An 18,558-nucleotide genomic window follows, 5' to 3' on the forward strand; every position below is an offset into this window, starting at 1 on the left:
CATTCCAATCTATAAATATGAAATTGATTCCTCCTGTCCCAGCGAATTCCTTTGTTAATAAATCAGCTTTCTGTGAACCTATATCATGGCCAGTGGGTCAAACTCAGCAATATTTTCTGCTTTAATGCACCGTGCAGGGCAGAGATTGGCCCATGGCAGTGACTCAGCAGACATCCATCATCTTCAAGGAGAGCTACACGCATGAATTGACCAGATACGGAATAGACAAAATTCTGCATTTTATCCTTCAGCTGTGCTCATCTCAGAGGCTGGCCTTTGAGCCAATGTTCAGATTTCAACATTCACTCCAAACCAAAAGGCATTTCTGCCTGTGAGTTGATGTCTGGGATGTCAAGAACAGCATACATCATGTTAATGCTGCTCTGTAAAACCTCTTAAAACCAGTTTTGGTCAGATTATGATGTCTTTGCTTTTGTTAACTTGAAGAAAATGTTTGAAAACCGTCCACAAGCACAAGAAAAAATCAAAATAAATGATGCTCAGGCTGAACCCACACTAAATTTTCTTAATCCAGAAATTTTCTGGGAGTAATTTTCTAATCAGCATCAATGAAACCCAGGTCAATTATAATCCCTTGATTCTAAATGATTTTGCATGAGTCAAACATTTCTAGAGACAAGCTGGGACCCTGAGAAAGCTGATATCACACCGTGCCCGTTCAGTAAGCTCAAACCAGTAATTTGTTGCTCAGCCGAGCAAGAAGTCAGAAAAACAGCCAACATGGGACTGACCAACCACCGAAGACCTGCTCTCCATCCCCTTTCATCACACTGCCCCGGAAAAACCAGCAGAAGAAAATTTTCGTCTCGGCTGGAAAACTTCATCCTCATCTGCAGACGAGAGATTGTTTCCCTACAGACAGCTAGCAGGGGATCATGGGAACTGAAGTTGTTTGATAACATCCCATACTGGCCGGGCATGCTCTTTGAAAATCCCACAGAGTGTGTGCTAGTGTTTGGGCCAACAGTGTCGAGTGTGTGTTTTTTGGAAGCTTTGGGTTTTCAGACAGTGACTTGATTTTTTCCGGGCAGCAGGTATGATTTGGAGTTTCACAGCCAGTCCCCTCAATGAATTTCTGCCTTAATGTAGTTGAGGTGTTTGTGTCCTGTGATTTGTGGTAAAATTGGTCTCAGTAAGGGCTTAGAACAAGACTGACCAAAATACAAAAGTGCCCAGTATGCACAGAGCTAATTTGCTTCCAACAGGAAAACCCAGGCTACCCCATCGGAGCCAGACTACAATCTCATTTTTTTTAAGAGTTCCCCAGATTGAAAGTTATGGGGCAGGTGTGAGCCCATTATAAGCCTCCAGCTGAGTGACACTGTAGAGATTTCCCCAGAGGACCTTCTTTGTACCTGCAAGTTGCAAGAAGGAAGACGTTGACTGTGGTTTGTGCTGATGCACCAAACAGCAGTTGAGATATAACTGTTTCAGAGGCTTTGGGGGGGCACTGCCTGAGGGGCCCTGTAGTTCTACAGGACAACCTCAACACTCAGATGAGCAGTGACTGAGGAATCTGATGGGAGACTGGCTGCTTAACCTGAAAATCATTAGAGGTGGCTCTTTCAGGTTACATGTGTTTTGTAAGTTTGGAGAAGGCCTAGAATCATATACTAAGGGGGGTCATATGAGGGGCTGCAAACACTATAGGCTGAATGCTACTAAATCTATATGTAGATATTTTTATTTTACTCTCTACAAAGTATTTATTATTATTATTATTATTATTATTATTATTATTATTATTATTATTATTATTATTATTATTATTATTATTATTTACCACTTACGCTCTTTTTTCTTTTTCTTTTTTGGTAATATTTAGTGTTCATTCACAAATAATTGTACAGACAGAGTCTAGTAAGAGTCAAATTCCTTGTATTCTTGAAGATACTTGGCGAATAAAGACTATTCTTATTCTCATACTGAAGCGAAAGCAGATATGCAGCTATCATAAAGTTTTTTGATCATTGTAGGTTCTAACCTTCCCCCTACTATCACCAGCTTTGGGAAGCGATGGAAAGGATGAGATCTCAGAGCTGCTGAAATATGTCCACCCAAAACATTTCAGGGCCCAGCCTGAGAAATGAGGTTACTGACATTTGACATCTAGATGAGCTCCCGCTTTGTTGCATTGACGAGGCTACTTAGACTTTGGGTATTTGATTAGGACACCTACTGGGTGCCTTGCTCTAAAGTTTTACAGAGAGGTCCAATCAGGAGGAGAGCACAGGGTAGAACCCGAACAGGATTCACAGTAATGTAAATATAAAAAGCTTTTTATAACTCCTGCTTAACCGTTACAGTGACAAAGCAGAAACAGGCTACCAATGAATCTTTTGAGTAAAGTAAAGTAAGACTAAAATAGAAATGATCTTGTCCCCATGAAAATCTTCCAAACAGCTTTTGATAACAAACAAAATATCTATCTATCTATCTATCTATCTATCTATCTATCTATCTATCTATCTATCTATCTATCTATCTATCTATCTATCTATCTATCTATCTATCTATCTATCTATCTATCTATGTGTATATCTATATCTATATCTATCTATATCTATATCTATATCTATATCTATATCTATATATCTATATATCTATATATCATATATCTATATATCTATATATCATATATCTATATATCTATATATCTATATATCTATATATCATATATATCATATATCATATATTTATATATATATCTGTCATTCATCATTGTATATCAATTTCAAAGAATCAATGGTCAGGTTCTTCATCGGGCTCAGGTGGATCATAAACATCATCACAGAGAGTGACATTGCACCTGGTAGCATTGTTGTGCAGAACAATACATGCAAGTGTTATGGTTTTTATGTTTTTTCCCTGCACATTTTTTATTTTGTCAACTATTAGACATAGCCTTTTTGTAATCTGAGACGTTTTTAAAATATCCACCATGTATTTGTAAATGTACTTTTGTTTTTTATTTTTTTGTGGCTCAGATGAGGGGTCATAAAACAAATTACATTTGGAAGTGGATGTTTATGTTAGTCATGTGTTTTGTCTCCAAATAAGAAACACCTAAAGTGACCCCATGTTGGCTCTTCTACCTGTTGATCTTAACAGATGCTGCTTTGAAAAACCCGCATAAAATTTAGACAGATTGCCTGATCCTGGGTAGCATAAAATGGGATTTCCAAATCTAGATCATTTTGATCCAGACTAAATTCCTTGAAAAACTTGCCACTCATATACAGTCATTTTGTCATATAATGAATTGAACTACATGACGTGACCGTTAAAATTTTTTTGTTCACAACAGGTGATCAATTGCATTAAAACCAGTCTCCACAAAGGTTTGTGTATGAAGCAGGATAGTGACCTTTTCTTTTCATTTATGACCAATGACAAAGTGACAAGTTAAATGGATTGTAGATGCTATCTTGCTCCTTGTTACCAAGGCCATAGTATTGTTTACAATAAGACGCTGACAGAGGCTGAAAAAGTCAATAAATCTGCCCTGGTCCACGAGCAACCCCTCCCTCTGAAATACGTGTTGAAAGGTTACCAGGTTGATATATTGAGCTGACACCACAACACTGTTACTGAGGATTTACACACATCTTACATAGATCACCATTTAACCCCTCTTCTAGCTTCTCTTTCACAGGGATGTGACAGAGCCATGCTGCCATGTGGGTTGAAGTTTTGACAGGCAGAGCTGGGGAGGCTGTTTGGAAGAGTTGATGTCAGGCCCGGGAGGAGTGACAGGAGGTGAGCGCAGACAGCCGACGCCCTGTATCTGATCTGATGGGAAGTGGCAGGAGAAGAAGAGAAGGAGCCAAATTCAGTCTGAAAGCATGAGAACGGTTTCAGGTCAGTGTGAACAGAAAGGAGATGAGAAGAGAGAAACTTGAAGAATATTGAGCAGGAAATGCCTTGTCATGACTGCCAATCACAGAGAAATCACATGTTTATGAAAGTTGGAGGTATAACAGTAAAGCTTTCAGACCTTTGGCTGACTTCATACTTTTAGATAACATTTTGATCACCTTTGTTATTGCTGCATTTACCAAACCTGTCCAAGAAACAGAACCAGTCTCTCAGTACAGTCTGCTGGATCAAAACACAAGCAGGGTATCAGACAGATTAAACACAAGCCAACAATTTAGACAGATTAACTGAAGCACTTATTCCAGGTAAAAGGAAGTGTGAACACATCCAAAGTATTTGTAATAATCTCCCAGTGCACATGAATACTGTTTTTAGTCCTTTTACCGTACATCTTCTTTTCAGAAAAGGTTTTACATTCACACGTGGATATACAGATGTATTTTGTATATATGTATGGATGTTTACACCTTTTATTAAGTAGTGTTCATGTCCTTTTCCATACACAAAGCTATTAGAAGCTAATTTCCTGTCAACAAGTGGAGCTCCTTTGCTATTTGTAGCTAACAGCACTTAAGCTAACCCTTAGTTGTGGAATAAAAAAAAGGGTAACATTATTGTCAAAAGACTTATTTTTTGGTTTTATATAAGATATTTTCATATTGGGTACAATAGTCGTTAACTATTATCAGGCTACTTCTAGCTAACAAGAGGCTCTGTGAATCAGGTGCCTATATTTTTGCTAGGAGCTGCCCAAGTAGCTGCCTGTTGCAGCAGCTCTCTCTTCTTTGTCCGCTTCTTGTAATTTTTCCGTCTCTTTTTCGTCATCTTTGTATTTGGAGTGGATCAGCAATATTTTTACTACTTTTCTCCTGTGTTTGTCTGGAGATCCTAGTTGTAACCATGGCTGCATTGTTTACATGTGAAATTAGCTGTTAGCAGCCTGTAGCATGTCAATGCTAATTAGTGTAGGGCTTGATGATTTCCCTCAAGGTGAGGAGGAGGAGGTGAGGACGACGTGCTGGTTCTCGGGTGTGAGCTGGGAGGTGACGATGTGGACCTGTCCTTCCATCCATCGTTGTTGGGAACGTGGGATCTATCTCGGGTGGGATGGACGAGCTAGCCCAGCAGCAGAGGGGCTGCCGGAGGGCAGAGTGGCATCATGCTGTTCTCAGACGTGGCTGACGGAGATGACAACAGACGCCGGCACCACATTGGAGGAGCTTCACCTGCTGTGGGCAGACAGGATCCAGGTGACAGAGACTGAACAGACTGCTGGGGAGGCTCAGTCCTGGACCCTGTGGAGGTGGAGACTGGCTGGGCTGGAGAGTGGTGGACGGGTTGTCATCATCTATTTTCTTGTGGACCTTTTTGCACTTTCTATACTCTTTCTTACTTTTGTTTTCTTAAATGCTGCTTTGACTCCTGAATTTCTCCTCTGGGATAAATAAAGTATTTTCTATTTCTGTTTCTATTTCTATTTTCAAACTTCCAAATGGGAACACTTTAATTTCACCTCAAACCCAGGACCCAGGTGTGAGTTCACAATAAGGATGGATTTTAGTTTATTTGTGAAGCTAGACTTCCTGTACTCACTTCTTGGGTTTCCTGGTGGTAATGAGGTTTTGTATGCCAGTATTTCCCGCGTGGGTGACTGAAAACGGACTCTTGCAGAGTGTGCAAATTGCAGCATATTTTTATCGCCTGGTGCTTTTGGAGCAGGCTGTCGGCCACTGAGCTCATTGGAAAATGCTGACCTTCATGGTAGAGTTTTAAACTACAAACAATTGACATGTAAAACCAAATTGATGTTGCCATTATATGCTATTTTCAATTAATAGAGCTGATAAGCTATAGCTTTAGATGTTTGGCAAGCTATGCAGCAAGAAAGATCAGAAACCACAGCTGTGCCTGCAGAAAAATACATTTTTCCATTGCAGGCACTTTTGAAAACTGAGGACATGATGCTACCTTTTCACAGGCTGTTACACCTGTCACAATTAAATAAATAGATAAATAAATAAACAAATAAATAAATAAATAAATAAAGTATAGTGTCACACATCTCTTTCATTTGATAACATGTCTTGATTACTTGCACTTCTTCCAGATGGAAACTAGTGTCATTAACTTTGCTGTGATTGCTTTACTCTGACTTAAGATGCTTTGTGAGACTTGAATAAAGAATTTCCTTTTCTATAAATTATTTCAAAAGCTTGAAAAAAAAAAAAAACAACACTCCTAGAGCAGAAAACTGCCGACATTGCCCTTCTTGGGATTGGCCCTCACCTCTGCCTCGACACATTTGCTCCTCACTGCGGGAGCAGACTTTGTTTGTGACTGTCTTTTCCCACATTGCATGCTGTTTGGGATGAGGAGACTCCTGTCAACAGAAACTAACACTTACGTCGTGGTTTCCACTGCTTGAAAGGGATGTTGAAAGCCACTAACTACATGTGAACCTTTTTATGGGAAAATCTGACATAGTCCTCTCCTGGGCCATTTCCGACCACACTCCTATAGATTTAAGGCTTCCTAATTATTCTGATAGAAGTTATCATTGTCTGCTTTGTTCCAAAGGAATGACCGAGAGGAAAAATGGTAGGGTGCTATTACATGACCACAATGACTGCAAAAAGCAGCAAGGAGTCCCTTTGTATTGACCACACACACGGTGACACGGATTGAAGCCTAAACTTAAACTGACGTCACCAAAGGAAGCGGGTTTAAATGGTCGATTTCTATCTATGACATGTTTGCGTGCACCATCTGCAACTTATTCACTCACTTGGACATGTCCACCTCATTCTATCAGATCATTGTTCTGAAGTTCCCAGGATACATCAGCCCAAGGGCTCAGTCAATCAGCAGCACTGGAAGCTGTCACTGCAGTGTGTGTGTGTCTGTGTGTGTGTGTGTGTGTGTGAGATGATAATAAGGCAGTGAGGGCAGGCTGTCGCTCTCGATGCTTTGAAATAGTAAATTAAGATCTTGGCCTTTGCTGCTGGTTTTCAGAGAAATCAGATGGGCTTCCTGTGATTGTTTGTCACCATGATGACACGGAGACGGTTCATAACCAGTCAATCCAGGTTATCTGATGACGTGTCAGTGGCTCGGGACCTTACACTTGTCTATTTTCTCTAAGAGCAAGCTGCTGGAAGATATTCCTGTGCTTCAGGGGAAAACGCCAGGTTTAAAAATAACGTTTTGTTGTCTTATATTCCCCCTTTCCTTCTGTTTGTGTCTATAAAAACCAGCATAATGAGACTGTGAGTACTGCATGCTTACGTCATGAGCTGAGGGGCTTTGATCACTGACTGAGCGCAGGATGAGTCATCCTGTTCACTAAGATTGCTTTACACATTTACACAGGATCATTGGCCTCATCAGGTTGCCTCATTCGCCGGATTTTCTGCTGGTAACACTTTGGGTGGTTCAATTTTAGGTTTCATTCCAGCTGCTTTTATTTTTAACCCACTTATCTGTGTATTGTGCTGTTTTTTTTCAGGTAAATCCAACATCCTGAAAATAATGGAAACCAATGCTGTGTACTTTTGTGCACACATTTACATCAGTGTCCTAAAAAAAACCTTTTCTTTTTGTTCAGACCAAACCGAGTCTCCATCCCCTGCCAAATGAATTTAAAATGACTCAAGATGTTTAAAGAGACTAAGTTTGACTCTTGAAACAGATGGTCTGGACTGTGTGTAGTTTTTTGTCTCGCTCACATCCACAGCTTATTTATTTGCCCTTGGCTGCTGTAGTATAAATGGATTACGCCTTTAAAGAGAAGAGAGCTTCCTGCTGCTTTATCCTGCCAACCAGGCACAATACCTGCAACACTCTCCGTCTGTAATTGGACTTACTTAACTCAAGGTCCTTTACACTTACCGTATGTTGGAAAATTGTATTTTTCTTTGAAAAAGAGAAAGGGAAAGACTAAGCCACTGCAACAACAGAATCACAGACTTTTATACAAGTTTCCTTGAAACTTTTATTGAAATCTGATACAACACAAGAACTATTTCTGCAAAAATATACCCCAAATCTTTATCAGGAATCTGTGATTAAATAGGTAACAACAAACTTGCAAAGTAGAATGATAACGTGGGGACTTTGATTTTCATAACATGCAGGAATATATTAGAAACCTAAAATAGAATATATAAAGTATTCATAAGTGTAGACTCGCTCATTAAAGAGATAGTTGCTCTTTTAGAGAGGTATTCACTGAGTGTTTTACCCACAGGAGACACACTCTTTTTTTTAGAGAAAGTGGCCAGAGAGCTGAAACAGAAGCACGTCTATCACCTGCAATGGAAGGGGTCAACTTTACGGCATGGTTTAACTCTGGCTCAAACACAGATGTTGGTGTAAGTTTAAGCTACTTTTCAGGGCTCTACTTTGCAGTCAGACAGCCACTATTTTACTTATTTATACATTTATTTTGCACGCTTAAATACATCTCCTGGGTGTTATTCCACCTGCAGTGCACCATTCAGCTATGCAGATCTGCAACCTTCAAAAGAGAGGTAACACCTTTACGAACCAGAATCCACAGAAGAGGAACAAGAAGGGGGACACTTTTGTTTTCACAAGAGAGCAGATGAGATACCAGTTTACCTGGGTGTACAGGTGAATAAAATGTGAACCAGAGGACCTTTTCCTGCAGTCTTTATCATTCACATCCAGATTTCCCTACTGCTGTTTCAACAAGTCAAAAAGGCTGTGGGGAGTTGCAAAGTGATCTTGCAAAAGTCTACCTTCCAGATATACCTGATCGTAATCCACACTTTAAGGTGAGATTGTCAGCACTAATGTTACATTTTATTGGTTATTTCAAAATGCTACCTCTTGGCTTCAAATACAAGTCGTGCAGGACTGGATTAAGTTACGGCACGTCTAATTCTCTATGACAACACCACGATGACTGACGAAGCTTAGAAGTGAGAGGATAGATCTGTGTTTTTCTCTGCTGAAAACAACTTCTGTGATTAATTTTGTAGTGGTGGTGGACACTGGACCCTAACGCTCAGACAAAAAAAGGACAGAAGAGCAGACGAAAGCTGAACAAGTGAGTGACAGCACACAGGCTAAAGGCTAAAAGGGCTAAACAGTTTGTGCTAATGTTTATTCCAACCCACATGCAGCAGTTATCTGCAGTCATCTGTTCACTGATGTTACACATTACAGACATGTCTTAGAGCACCCATCTGCCAGCTGCGCTAAATATAGATGGCTACTAAACTGCAGGGGCCCCAATTTGAATTTGTGTTTACAAACAAGTAACGGAAATTTCTGCAGACCCTACCTTTAAGTTATTTCAAAGACAAAAAAATAAAATTGAGCTGTAAAACATGAGACAGTTGATAACCAGGCTTCTGTGCCAGTCTACGAAACAGTTTCTCGGTTTATTAAGAATCTACCTGTGGGTAATTCACAAACTAGTGTCCAGATCCTCACATAACCCCTCTTAAAGAAAGAATTGTGAATTGTCCCTTTAACTGAATTGTCCTACTACTGTAACAGCATCAATGGGCACAAATATCAAACTAGATAAACTGTGATGTTCTTCATATGGTCAGATTTTCACGCTATTCTTCAATTTTTTTTAACATGATTTAACAAAAGTGTGGACATGTGTGTTAACCACAGGCTTTATTTGGCCTCATTTATATTCTACATGATTGTTTTGGGTCTGTCAGTCTGTCCATCAGCCTGAGGATCTCCCTGTGAAGCACAGAAAACCTCATGTAAATACACGTCACAGGATGTAATGTTCAGGTTAGGAGGATAAAACAATCTGATGACTCACCAGGACGGAATAGGCCCCAGAATGACCTGAGCTCCTTCTTTTTGGTGGATCCATGTTCACCTGTCTCTTTGCGCGAGTCACCTGGAGGTAAAATCAAACACAGATGGGATGTTACTGTTTGACTTTTTCTCTTCAACCTGATTTCAGAAAGCCATTTCAGTAAACACACAAAACCACTGAGTCAACCAATAAAACCAAGTAAGATGGCCCAATAAGTTAGCCTGCACATCTTGCCTCTTCACCCCAGCTGCTGTATCAGCTTGAGGGTTGTCATGGAGACTCACCTGTAGGGGGTTGGATTTCTTGTCGTTGCTAAGGAGGGAAAAGGAGCCAACACGGGATTTACGCTTGTTCTTTTTCTTTGCCGCAGTTTGAGCCAAGTGCCGCCTGGAGCGATCAGCCTTTAAGACAAGACCCAGGGATTAGCGTATACAGTCACATCCACTGACTATTATACTTTAATGTACAATCCTTTTTATGATTCTTCTCTAATAAAAGTCTCTTCTCTCATGCTTTTACCAACTCACAGAACAAATAATGTGGTTTCTGTGTCTCATTTCTGTTTTTCAACACATGCAGATGATTCAGGATGACTAGAACTCCTCTGGATTGATAAGCAGTCACTGCCTCCCCCACATGTGGCTTCTGCTCACTCTGACTCCTGTGTGACTAACCAGATTGGTTTACCTGGATGAGAGTGTTAGGGAAGCCTTTGACAGAGACGGCCCCGGGCAGGCTGGAGTGGCTCAGGTGGGTGGGACCCCTGTGCTCCAGCTGTCTCTTACGTCTAAACAAAACCTACAAAAAGGAGACAGTCACAACCACATCCATATCCACATGCACAGCACTGCTTCCTCTGCTGGGCTGAGACTTATGTGAGGACAATACACTGGTTACTCATCATATTCAGCCTTTTTTTCTTTACTGGCAGTATAACTCCAAATAAGGAGAAAGAAACTGCAGAAATATGATTGCCAGTGTCCCAGCTACTTCCTGCACCCCTCATTGATCTGCACATAAACAAAGCTCTGCTATTGATCCTCTCGTTTCCTAATAAATGGACTGTCGCTCGCAGAAACAACAGACTTCTGTTTGCCAATTAGGACTTTGTGGTAAATTTATGACTGTACCACAGGGCCTGGGCTGCAATCACTGCCCTTTTTTACTCCTGAGTTATATAAGCATGGAAATAAAAACACTGCTTCTAGTGTTGGGTAATGACTTCCTGTTCTTTCTCCTTTCCGCTCCGTTGAAAACAAAAACGGCTACTTAAGCCGCAAAATATTTGCCTTGCAATCATCTGGGATGCCATTTAAAGAGCTGACAGTGATTGCTGTTGGCCTAATCTTGTGCATCAATGTAAGTGGAATATTTGAGAATCTGTTGAGCAGGGGCGTGTTGAGACAAGTGGCCAAGGGGGCCCTTTCCTCTTTGGCTGATTGGCCACCCCAGCTATCACCCCCAAAATGTAAAACTTTGATTGGCTGTTTACATCATCAAGTTGCTGTCTGGTTTCTTTTATTTATATGTAGCACACTTGTCTCTTGTTGGTTCTTAAAAATATAGACAAGCATTTCAGAATGAGTACATCAAAATTTCAAGAAAATTTTAGTTAGTGTTGTCAAAAAAGAAATAACTCTCAAACCATCTGAAATGTTTGGTTTAAGCAGGTGTCTCTTGAGGGCTCCCCACTCCACAAACTACCTTCCCTCTTATTGGCCAGCCTCCTCAGAGGCTTGTTATAGACAAAACTATGGACAGACCTTAATGTTTGATCATGTGTCATGAGCTGGTTGTAAGATTCTTATGAGACAACCTACCTTATCTCAGCAAGTCTTATGTGTTTTTTTTTTTATATTTTTCAGAACATACTGTTTTGAGTAGTTTACTACATGTTAAAAAAAAAAGTTTAAAAAAAGTTTAAAAAAAAGCCAATTTATGAAATTAATCTCATTAATTTATGAGAATAAAGTCATACATTTATGATAATAAAAGCATTATCTTAGCTGTTTGCTATACGCTTTCAGAAGATCTAAGAAATGTAGTATGAAAAATATGACATAACATGTAAGATGGTTATGATGATGCTTCACCTCTCCTGGGGGAAATTGTTTAATACCACTGTATCATATTTTATCAGTGTTGCAATCTGCATACATTTCATTTGAACAAGAGCTGGCTCTGCATATGCAGTGTAAGTTCCCCATTGCCAAAGGACAACAGTTTTTAAGCAGCAAAAACTGAATCTGTGAATATATTTTTAATTCTACTGGAGTTCTCAACAAAGCCCCAGTTTCTTAGCTGTCTTTTTAGGGCCCTCAAGAACCTTGAAAGGGCAGTGCACAACATCAGCATAACATCTTCATAAGTGTAACTATACCAATTATAATAATGCTGATGTGCCAAAAGATTAAATAAGTCCTTATTTGTGAATCTATAGTAAAGTATAACTTCACAGGATGCTCCAGGCTCCTTATTTTGTACAGGTGCTCTCCTGGTAGCCTAGAGCCATAGAGTTAAATTAATGACTTTATTCATGTAAATTCATGATCATTCTCACAAGTTTATGAAATTAATCAGAACTTTTTTTAAACCTTTTTATTTTAATGAAACACTAATTCTCCACTGTAATTTCCAGACAGATGGAGAGATTTTTACAAGTAATGAATCAGTAGCAAATTAAGAAATCTGCAGACATTCAGTGTTAACACCCAGCTTTGTTATTTCATATCCATGTTTAAAGTAAGCAAGAGCATAACACCCGCTTCAAAGTTAAAATCTTCACTCAGTAATGTAACACCTTTACAATACTTTAATGTTCATCAGTAGATATCATAAGATGAGAATAAACAGTACCAAAACACTTTTCATTCTTCTGTCTGTGTGCGTAGACTTCATGCCACCCCTGCATGACTCATTGCCCCAGTCAAAAAAAATCTGAACACACCCCTGTCACTGAGGGACAACAACCATAAAGGCCGAAGCTGAAGGATCATTTTGATATGCATGGTGATCCATTGCTCACGTTCAAAAACTTACTCCTATTGTTTCAGTACAATTCCATCACATCAAACTTTTCACCTACACTACAGCTGTCTCATAGAGTTGTTTGGATAGGTTATCAGTAATTGTTTCTCTCCTTTGTTTCACTTCATCTTCTCCCTTATCTCAGTCCTGCTGTAAAGTTTCTCAGCTTATACACGAAACTCTCTGAGAGCTGAGCTTGCTGCCTCACTGCAGCTAGCACACACACAGGAGAGAGAGAACAGCACCTACCAGTCCTTCAGGTAAGGGTGCTGCCCTCTGCTGCTTCTCGTCATACTGCAAAGAGAAAGAAATAAGAGTAAAAAGTCAGAACTGATGTTTTGTTCACTTTTATACAAAAGCAGATCTAAATTCACGAGAAAACACATTTGTTTTACACTGCAGGACAATTTCTCCCATGTGTAAACTCTTGACAAAAACAAATACCTCTTCAACCGCCCAAAACAGCAAACATGGGACCAGCAGGGAGCTGCTGTGCAGTTTGAGCTGAATTAAACTGAGCTGTATACTTTGTGTGTGTGTTCAGATAAGAATGTGTGGGTATGTGGGCAATGTAGCAAAAATGTATCCCCCTTCAAAACCTGCCACAGTCCATCTGGATCTCTGCTGTTGTGCACATAATGCCATGCCATAAATTACTCCACAAATGTAATTCATTCCATTATAAATGCGAGTGACCTTGGTGGGAAAATACAAGGGAGTGAACCAAAAAAAGAGCCTCTTTAAAGATGCTGCATCGGGTATTAGTTAGCTGTCACCACATTAGAAGCTTCAAATAGTGCATGCTGTAATTACAATACAAATAGCTGCTGTAGAAAGGCACATATGTGGTACCAAGTCCCTCAGATGGAGCAGATTCCCAATAAAACATGTGTGGGTGAAAATCCTCCTCTGTGCTCCTGCAGCTGTCCAATCCGTTGTCCAGATGAGGGTGATTACTTTGGACACAACACGAGGACCCGTCCACAGAAAAATGCTAACCACAGGTTTCAAAGTATAACAGGCGGGTGCCACATGAAAAGCCAAAAAAAGGGAGCTGAAAGAGTTTGTTCCACAGAGGGGTATATTTTCAGTGTGGTGGCAGAATGGCTGTAAAAACCATCACAATGTGACTTTGTTTCTGTCAGGAAAATAAATGATATGTCTCCACAGGTCAGGGTCAGACTGGCCATGTTTCCATCCAGCCAGCCTGTAACACACTTGACCGCTATTATCGTCATGGTAGCTTCTTTTTGGAGGAGTCAGAGTAAAGTCACATTCCTGTAGAGTCACCAGCTTCCTCTGACCCAGGATACTAAAAAAAAAAAAAAAACTGAGCGAAATATCCAAAACTGAACTAAATCAACACAATTCTGGTTATTTTTAACCTAAAATACAAAAACAAAATGTTAAAAATTGTTGAAAATAAGATTCAAAACTACTTAAACTGATTGATAACTGAGTACTCATCAATGGGTTCTTCATAAATCTGTGTCTTACACACAAAGAGAAAGTTGGCTCTGAACACAAACGGACACATTTACAAGTTTCAAATTGACCAAGACTGTTTCTTATTAAAAAAAAAGTCACATTAATGTTAATTCTTAAAATTTAACTTTGCAGTTTTAAAAAAAAATAAAAAATGCTATCATCTGAAAGTCAAGGTCACACGGAGCTGATTCTAAATTCGAGCTGTCCTCATCACTTTTAGTTTCACTCCATTAGATGAGGTGTTCTGCTGCTCCCATGCTGATCATTCTGATTCTTTTTTAACACTTTGATTCGACAGAAGTGATGCTTATCGTGCAGTTTAGAGAAGAAAACAACATTTAAAAAGATTCAAACAGACGTCACTTACCTCTCTAATGTCACATCAGCACTCATGATGACCGACACATAATAAACACCTTGGTGGACACTCTCAGCCCCTAACTATCACATCCATTAGAGGTGCCTCTCTTACCTGTCTGTCTGCGGTCTGCCCGCTGACACACAGCTCTCCTTGTGTTGATCCTGAGCAGTCCAGGGCGTGTGACAGCAGGCTCGCCTGCAGGCACAGCACGCACAGCCAGATAGTAAACCCCATGATCCAGGCAGGAACTCGAGTGTTCCCAGCCGCTGTCAGCTCTCTGCTTTATACTCTCGGCTCTGCTAATGGGGACCAGATGCAGGGGAACGGGAGGCCATGCCAGCTTCACGCAGACAAACAGCCCACCACAAGCCGGCTCTCTGCGCCAGCCAGTGGCCTGCGGTCCTGCAGAAACATGTCAGACATGTAGAGGGGCCTCCCCTTTAAAGACTCCCCCCTACCCATAGAAGAGTATAAAGGACATTTTCCACTTATGCCTGCACTGTGGCTCCAGCCAAAGTGTGTGTGTTTCAGTGTCTGTAAATAAAAGAGAAAATAGAGAAAGGGGAAACTTGTGTTGTCAGACCTCGCAACGTAACTCATGAAAAATTGGTGGTCTGGTTCTTGTAATGTCGTGAAGAAATGCAGGATTACACAGCGATTTGTCTCCTTTCCTTGGGCTTTCAAAAATGTGTACATAAAGAGGCTGTTTAAACAGTCCCAAACACTTCAGAAAGCCTTTTAGAATGACTATAATTACTCTTCTCAGTGGAATATACAGCAGCTATCAACACTGCCAATCCATCTTTTAGCTCACAGACTTCTGTTTGAGCCCTGACGAAGGCGATGAAATCCTGACTGTCACATGTGGATAAGAACATTATCAGTCAATTATGGTTTCAGGGTAACCGCTCTTAATCTGTTCTGAACGAAAAAAGCATCAAAACACAGGAACTTTATTCATTTTCTCTTTGAAACATTCAGTGTGTTTTACATTATCTGGAAAGCATACAGAGGGGGATTAATATCCCCCTGTGGGAGATTAAGTGGTCTGTAAAACACAGCACACCATGAAGAACTCACCTCCTGATGAGGAGAGTTGAACATGAATAGCCACCCTGTCTCAAGGTGTATTACAGGATGGAAATATTGAGTGGGAGCGGCAGAGATGAGAATCCAGCCTTCAAGCCTCAGGCTCTGGGTCACTGAGGAAATGTTTCCCACCAGGGCTGGAAACCTACACTGCTATGAAAAATGAGGAATTGAGTTTGATTTTGAGTCAAGCACACACACACACACACACACACCTCTGTCCTCAGTGTATCAGTGGCTCGAAAAAGATTGTGAGAACATTTGTTAAGTCTATGCAGTCCCAGTGAGTCACAGTTTGAGTTCAGAGAAATGAAAGATTCATTTTTAGACTCCTCACTGTACTCAGAGATTTTTTCGGCACTGTCCTGGGAAATGTTGAGGTTCAGCGAGACCACCGACCAGACGGCTGCAAGCTGATGATGCCAACTGAAGGCGGGGATATTCAGTAAGGAGACGGAGGAAGGAGAGTGAAAAATGACCTCCAAAACGACGACGTTGTTTAACTTGGCAGCCAAAATGAACTTAACTCTATGAGTGGACAAACATGTCTGCTTTATGTTGGACTGCTATTCATTAAGTGTTAGTCATACTGAGATACACAGTCTGTGGATTTTTTTTTATTTGAACACTTCTGTGAAAATACACTGAAATCATGTTCCCATGGTTACTTTAAGCTCTCACAAACCACATGTGGCCGTGTAAGGAGACAATAACAACAGCAAGGGGCGCTCATTTCTTCTCCAGATCCCCTATTCATCACTCCAAACTTTTTCCTTTGTTTGGTTTTGTTTTGTTTGTTTTCCACATTTTCTGATGAATATATAATGCATCTGTTAAAATGATTATCAAGCTTCAAAAAGTCAGTACTAGGCTGCCCTGAACACCAGTTTTGTCTTTAAAAAGAAGATAAAAATTCTTAAAAAGTATGGAAGAGGTATTTTTGAATATTTCTCTCTTCAGCGTTGCTTATAATCGAAAACTCTAGCTTTGTTTTTGCAAACTTTTGTATCCAGTGACCCAAACCTCTAATAAAATGAAGAAATCCCAAAACTAAGAGAAAAAAAAAAACAACTCATCGAAATATATTGACATTTGTTTGAGTGGAGTAACAATTAAGATAAATAAATAAATAAATAAATAAATAAAAATAAAAGCAAACCCAGCCGCTTGACCTCTCTTGATAATTTTAAACTCAATCATTCTGCATTGTGAAATAAAGTACTGTTTTACTTTTTACTTATTGCCCTTTTCCACTAGCACACCTCGGCTCTACCCTACCCTACTCGATGTGCAGCGTTTCCACTGGCCTAGTACCTCTAAAAAAAGCTAGTGTCAACTCCGCTCTGGTTCCAAGCAAACTAGGTCAGTACTAAGAGATGACGTCACAAACTGCCGGCCACTGATTGGTCAGACAATATCGTCATCGATGAGACATGAATGCCACGCCCAAAACAAGACAGGACATAAGAGGACGAGAGCCACCTGCCATTTTTAGACAACAACTGCAAGAATGGTGTCCCGTCAAGTTTCTCCCTGGTCCCTGGTTTGTGACAAAAATACAGAGACTGAGTAGCAAGTAAACTATTGCCTCCACGTCCTCCATTGTTTGCGAATGTTGTGTCGCGCTCAATATGGCGTGGACGCGGTGCAGCCAAGCTGTTTTATGGCAACCCCTGGTGGTCAAAGAACCAGGCAAGTGGAGAGTAGAGTAGGGCCAAGGCGTGCCAGTGGAAAAGGGCCCTTAGTGCCATTTACAAGAAAACACCTGGCAACACTAAATTCAGATGCTAGTATGTTTCCTCCACTTCAGCAATTCAGTGAGGGAAAACATTTACGAATACTGCTAGTGCTAACAACCGGTTGCATCTGTAATGCTGGATATACACCAGGTGTGTGACCAGTCAGACTCAACGTTGCTTGTTGACTGCGTAGTTCAACTCACATCAGCTGCGTGTTCAGCCCCGCAACTTGCTGAACACCAGACAGCCGGAGTTCCCACACTTCCCACTCCACTGATAAGGCTCTCTGAATTGATGTCCGGTGGCAAAACCTCCAACCTGTTGACTCCTGGCCTGCCTCCAGTCATTAAATTGGTTTCTTGTTGTAAGCTAAATACAATCTGGTTTTGACACGGTTCGATTTATTTTGAAAGTCATACTTTTAGGTGATTTCTGTGCTCAACTTCCTGTTGTGTTTGATTTGTTTTGTCTAAGTCGACGCATCACAGTTCTGGTATCCAACAAAATAAGGAGGCTTGCATATCTGATGCCACCTGCTGGAGCAAGGACACTTATGGACCACAACAGAGTGGAGCTAGTATGAGCTGACAAAGGGTGCTGTGATGGAGTGGAGCCAGCCCAGAGATGCATCTGGTGTTGGCTGTAAAGGATCACAAGTTAGAGCCACAAAAGGTAAGCAATATTAAAATTTTCCCTCTGATGTGTCCCTGTGTGTTCAAATTATGTCCCATTTGCTCAAAGATAAAATTTTAATGCCAACTATGCTTCGTTTGCTACGGCCTTCAAAGAAGCTAACAGCTATTGCACAGGGGCCTGATGGCACCTACATTTAGCAAGATTTTGGATATGTGTTGTTTATTTTCTGCTAAAAGTGTTGGGTGATTCTGGGTGTTTTAGAGTTGTTAAGGGGAACACTTGGTTCCTTAGTGATTACTTATATTATAGAATACACTTCACAGCTTATGAAAAAAATGACAGCATTAGCAGTTCTTCTTAATTGCAAAACCACTTACATAACGCTAAGGCAGATTGCTCATTGCTAACACACCATTATTTCTGTTAACTGAGTTTCATCCGCTCATTGTCTCTACTGTGGCTAACTGCAGGAAGGAGGACGAGCAGAAGAGGAAACAAGTATATCT

General features: G+C 40.5%; 1 protein-coding gene across 1 annotated transcript; it reads right to left on the reverse strand.

Moving 5' to 3' along the window:
• Positions 1-7,968: 7,968 nt before the first annotated feature.
• Positions 7,969-14,962, reverse strand: LOC141807655 (uncharacterized). Its single transcript, XM_074693793.1, has 6 exons — positions 14,700-14,962; positions 12,989-13,033; positions 10,400-10,510; positions 9,997-10,113; positions 9,713-9,793; positions 7,969-9,627 (listed from the first exon to the last, which is right to left on the reverse strand). Exons 1-6 carry the CDS (start codon positions 14,820-14,822, stop codon positions 9,577-9,579), a joined length of 528 nt encoding a protein of 175 aa, XP_074549894.1. The 5' UTR covers positions 14,823-14,962; the 3' UTR covers positions 7,969-9,576.
• Positions 14,963-18,558: the final 3,596 nt, after the last annotated feature.

This window comes from Halichoeres trimaculatus, unplaced genomic scaffold (genome assembly GCF_033239565.1).
Source record: "Halichoeres trimaculatus isolate MK-OKI-2021-1 unplaced genomic scaffold, fHalTri1.1 fHalTri1_scaffold_18, whole genome shotgun sequence".
Classification (NCBI taxonomy): Eukaryota; Metazoa; Chordata; class Actinopteri; order Labriformes; family Labridae; genus Halichoeres; species Halichoeres trimaculatus.

Bases quoted from the DNA above. Each gene is read 5' to 3' on its own strand.
- LOC141807655 (XM_074693793.1), bottom strand. From the start codon at position 14,822: ATGGGGTTTACTATCTGGCTGTGCGTGCTGTGCCTGCAGGCGAGCCTG. The intron at 10,511-12,988 runs GTAGGTGCTGTT...TCCTTTTTGTAG, and splicing joins CACCCTTACCTGAAGGACTG to GTTTTGTTTAGACGTAAGAG. The intron at 10,114-10,399 runs GTAAACCAATCT...CTTGTCTTAAAG, and splicing joins TCCCTAACACTCTCATCCAG to GCTGATCGCTCCAGGCGGCA.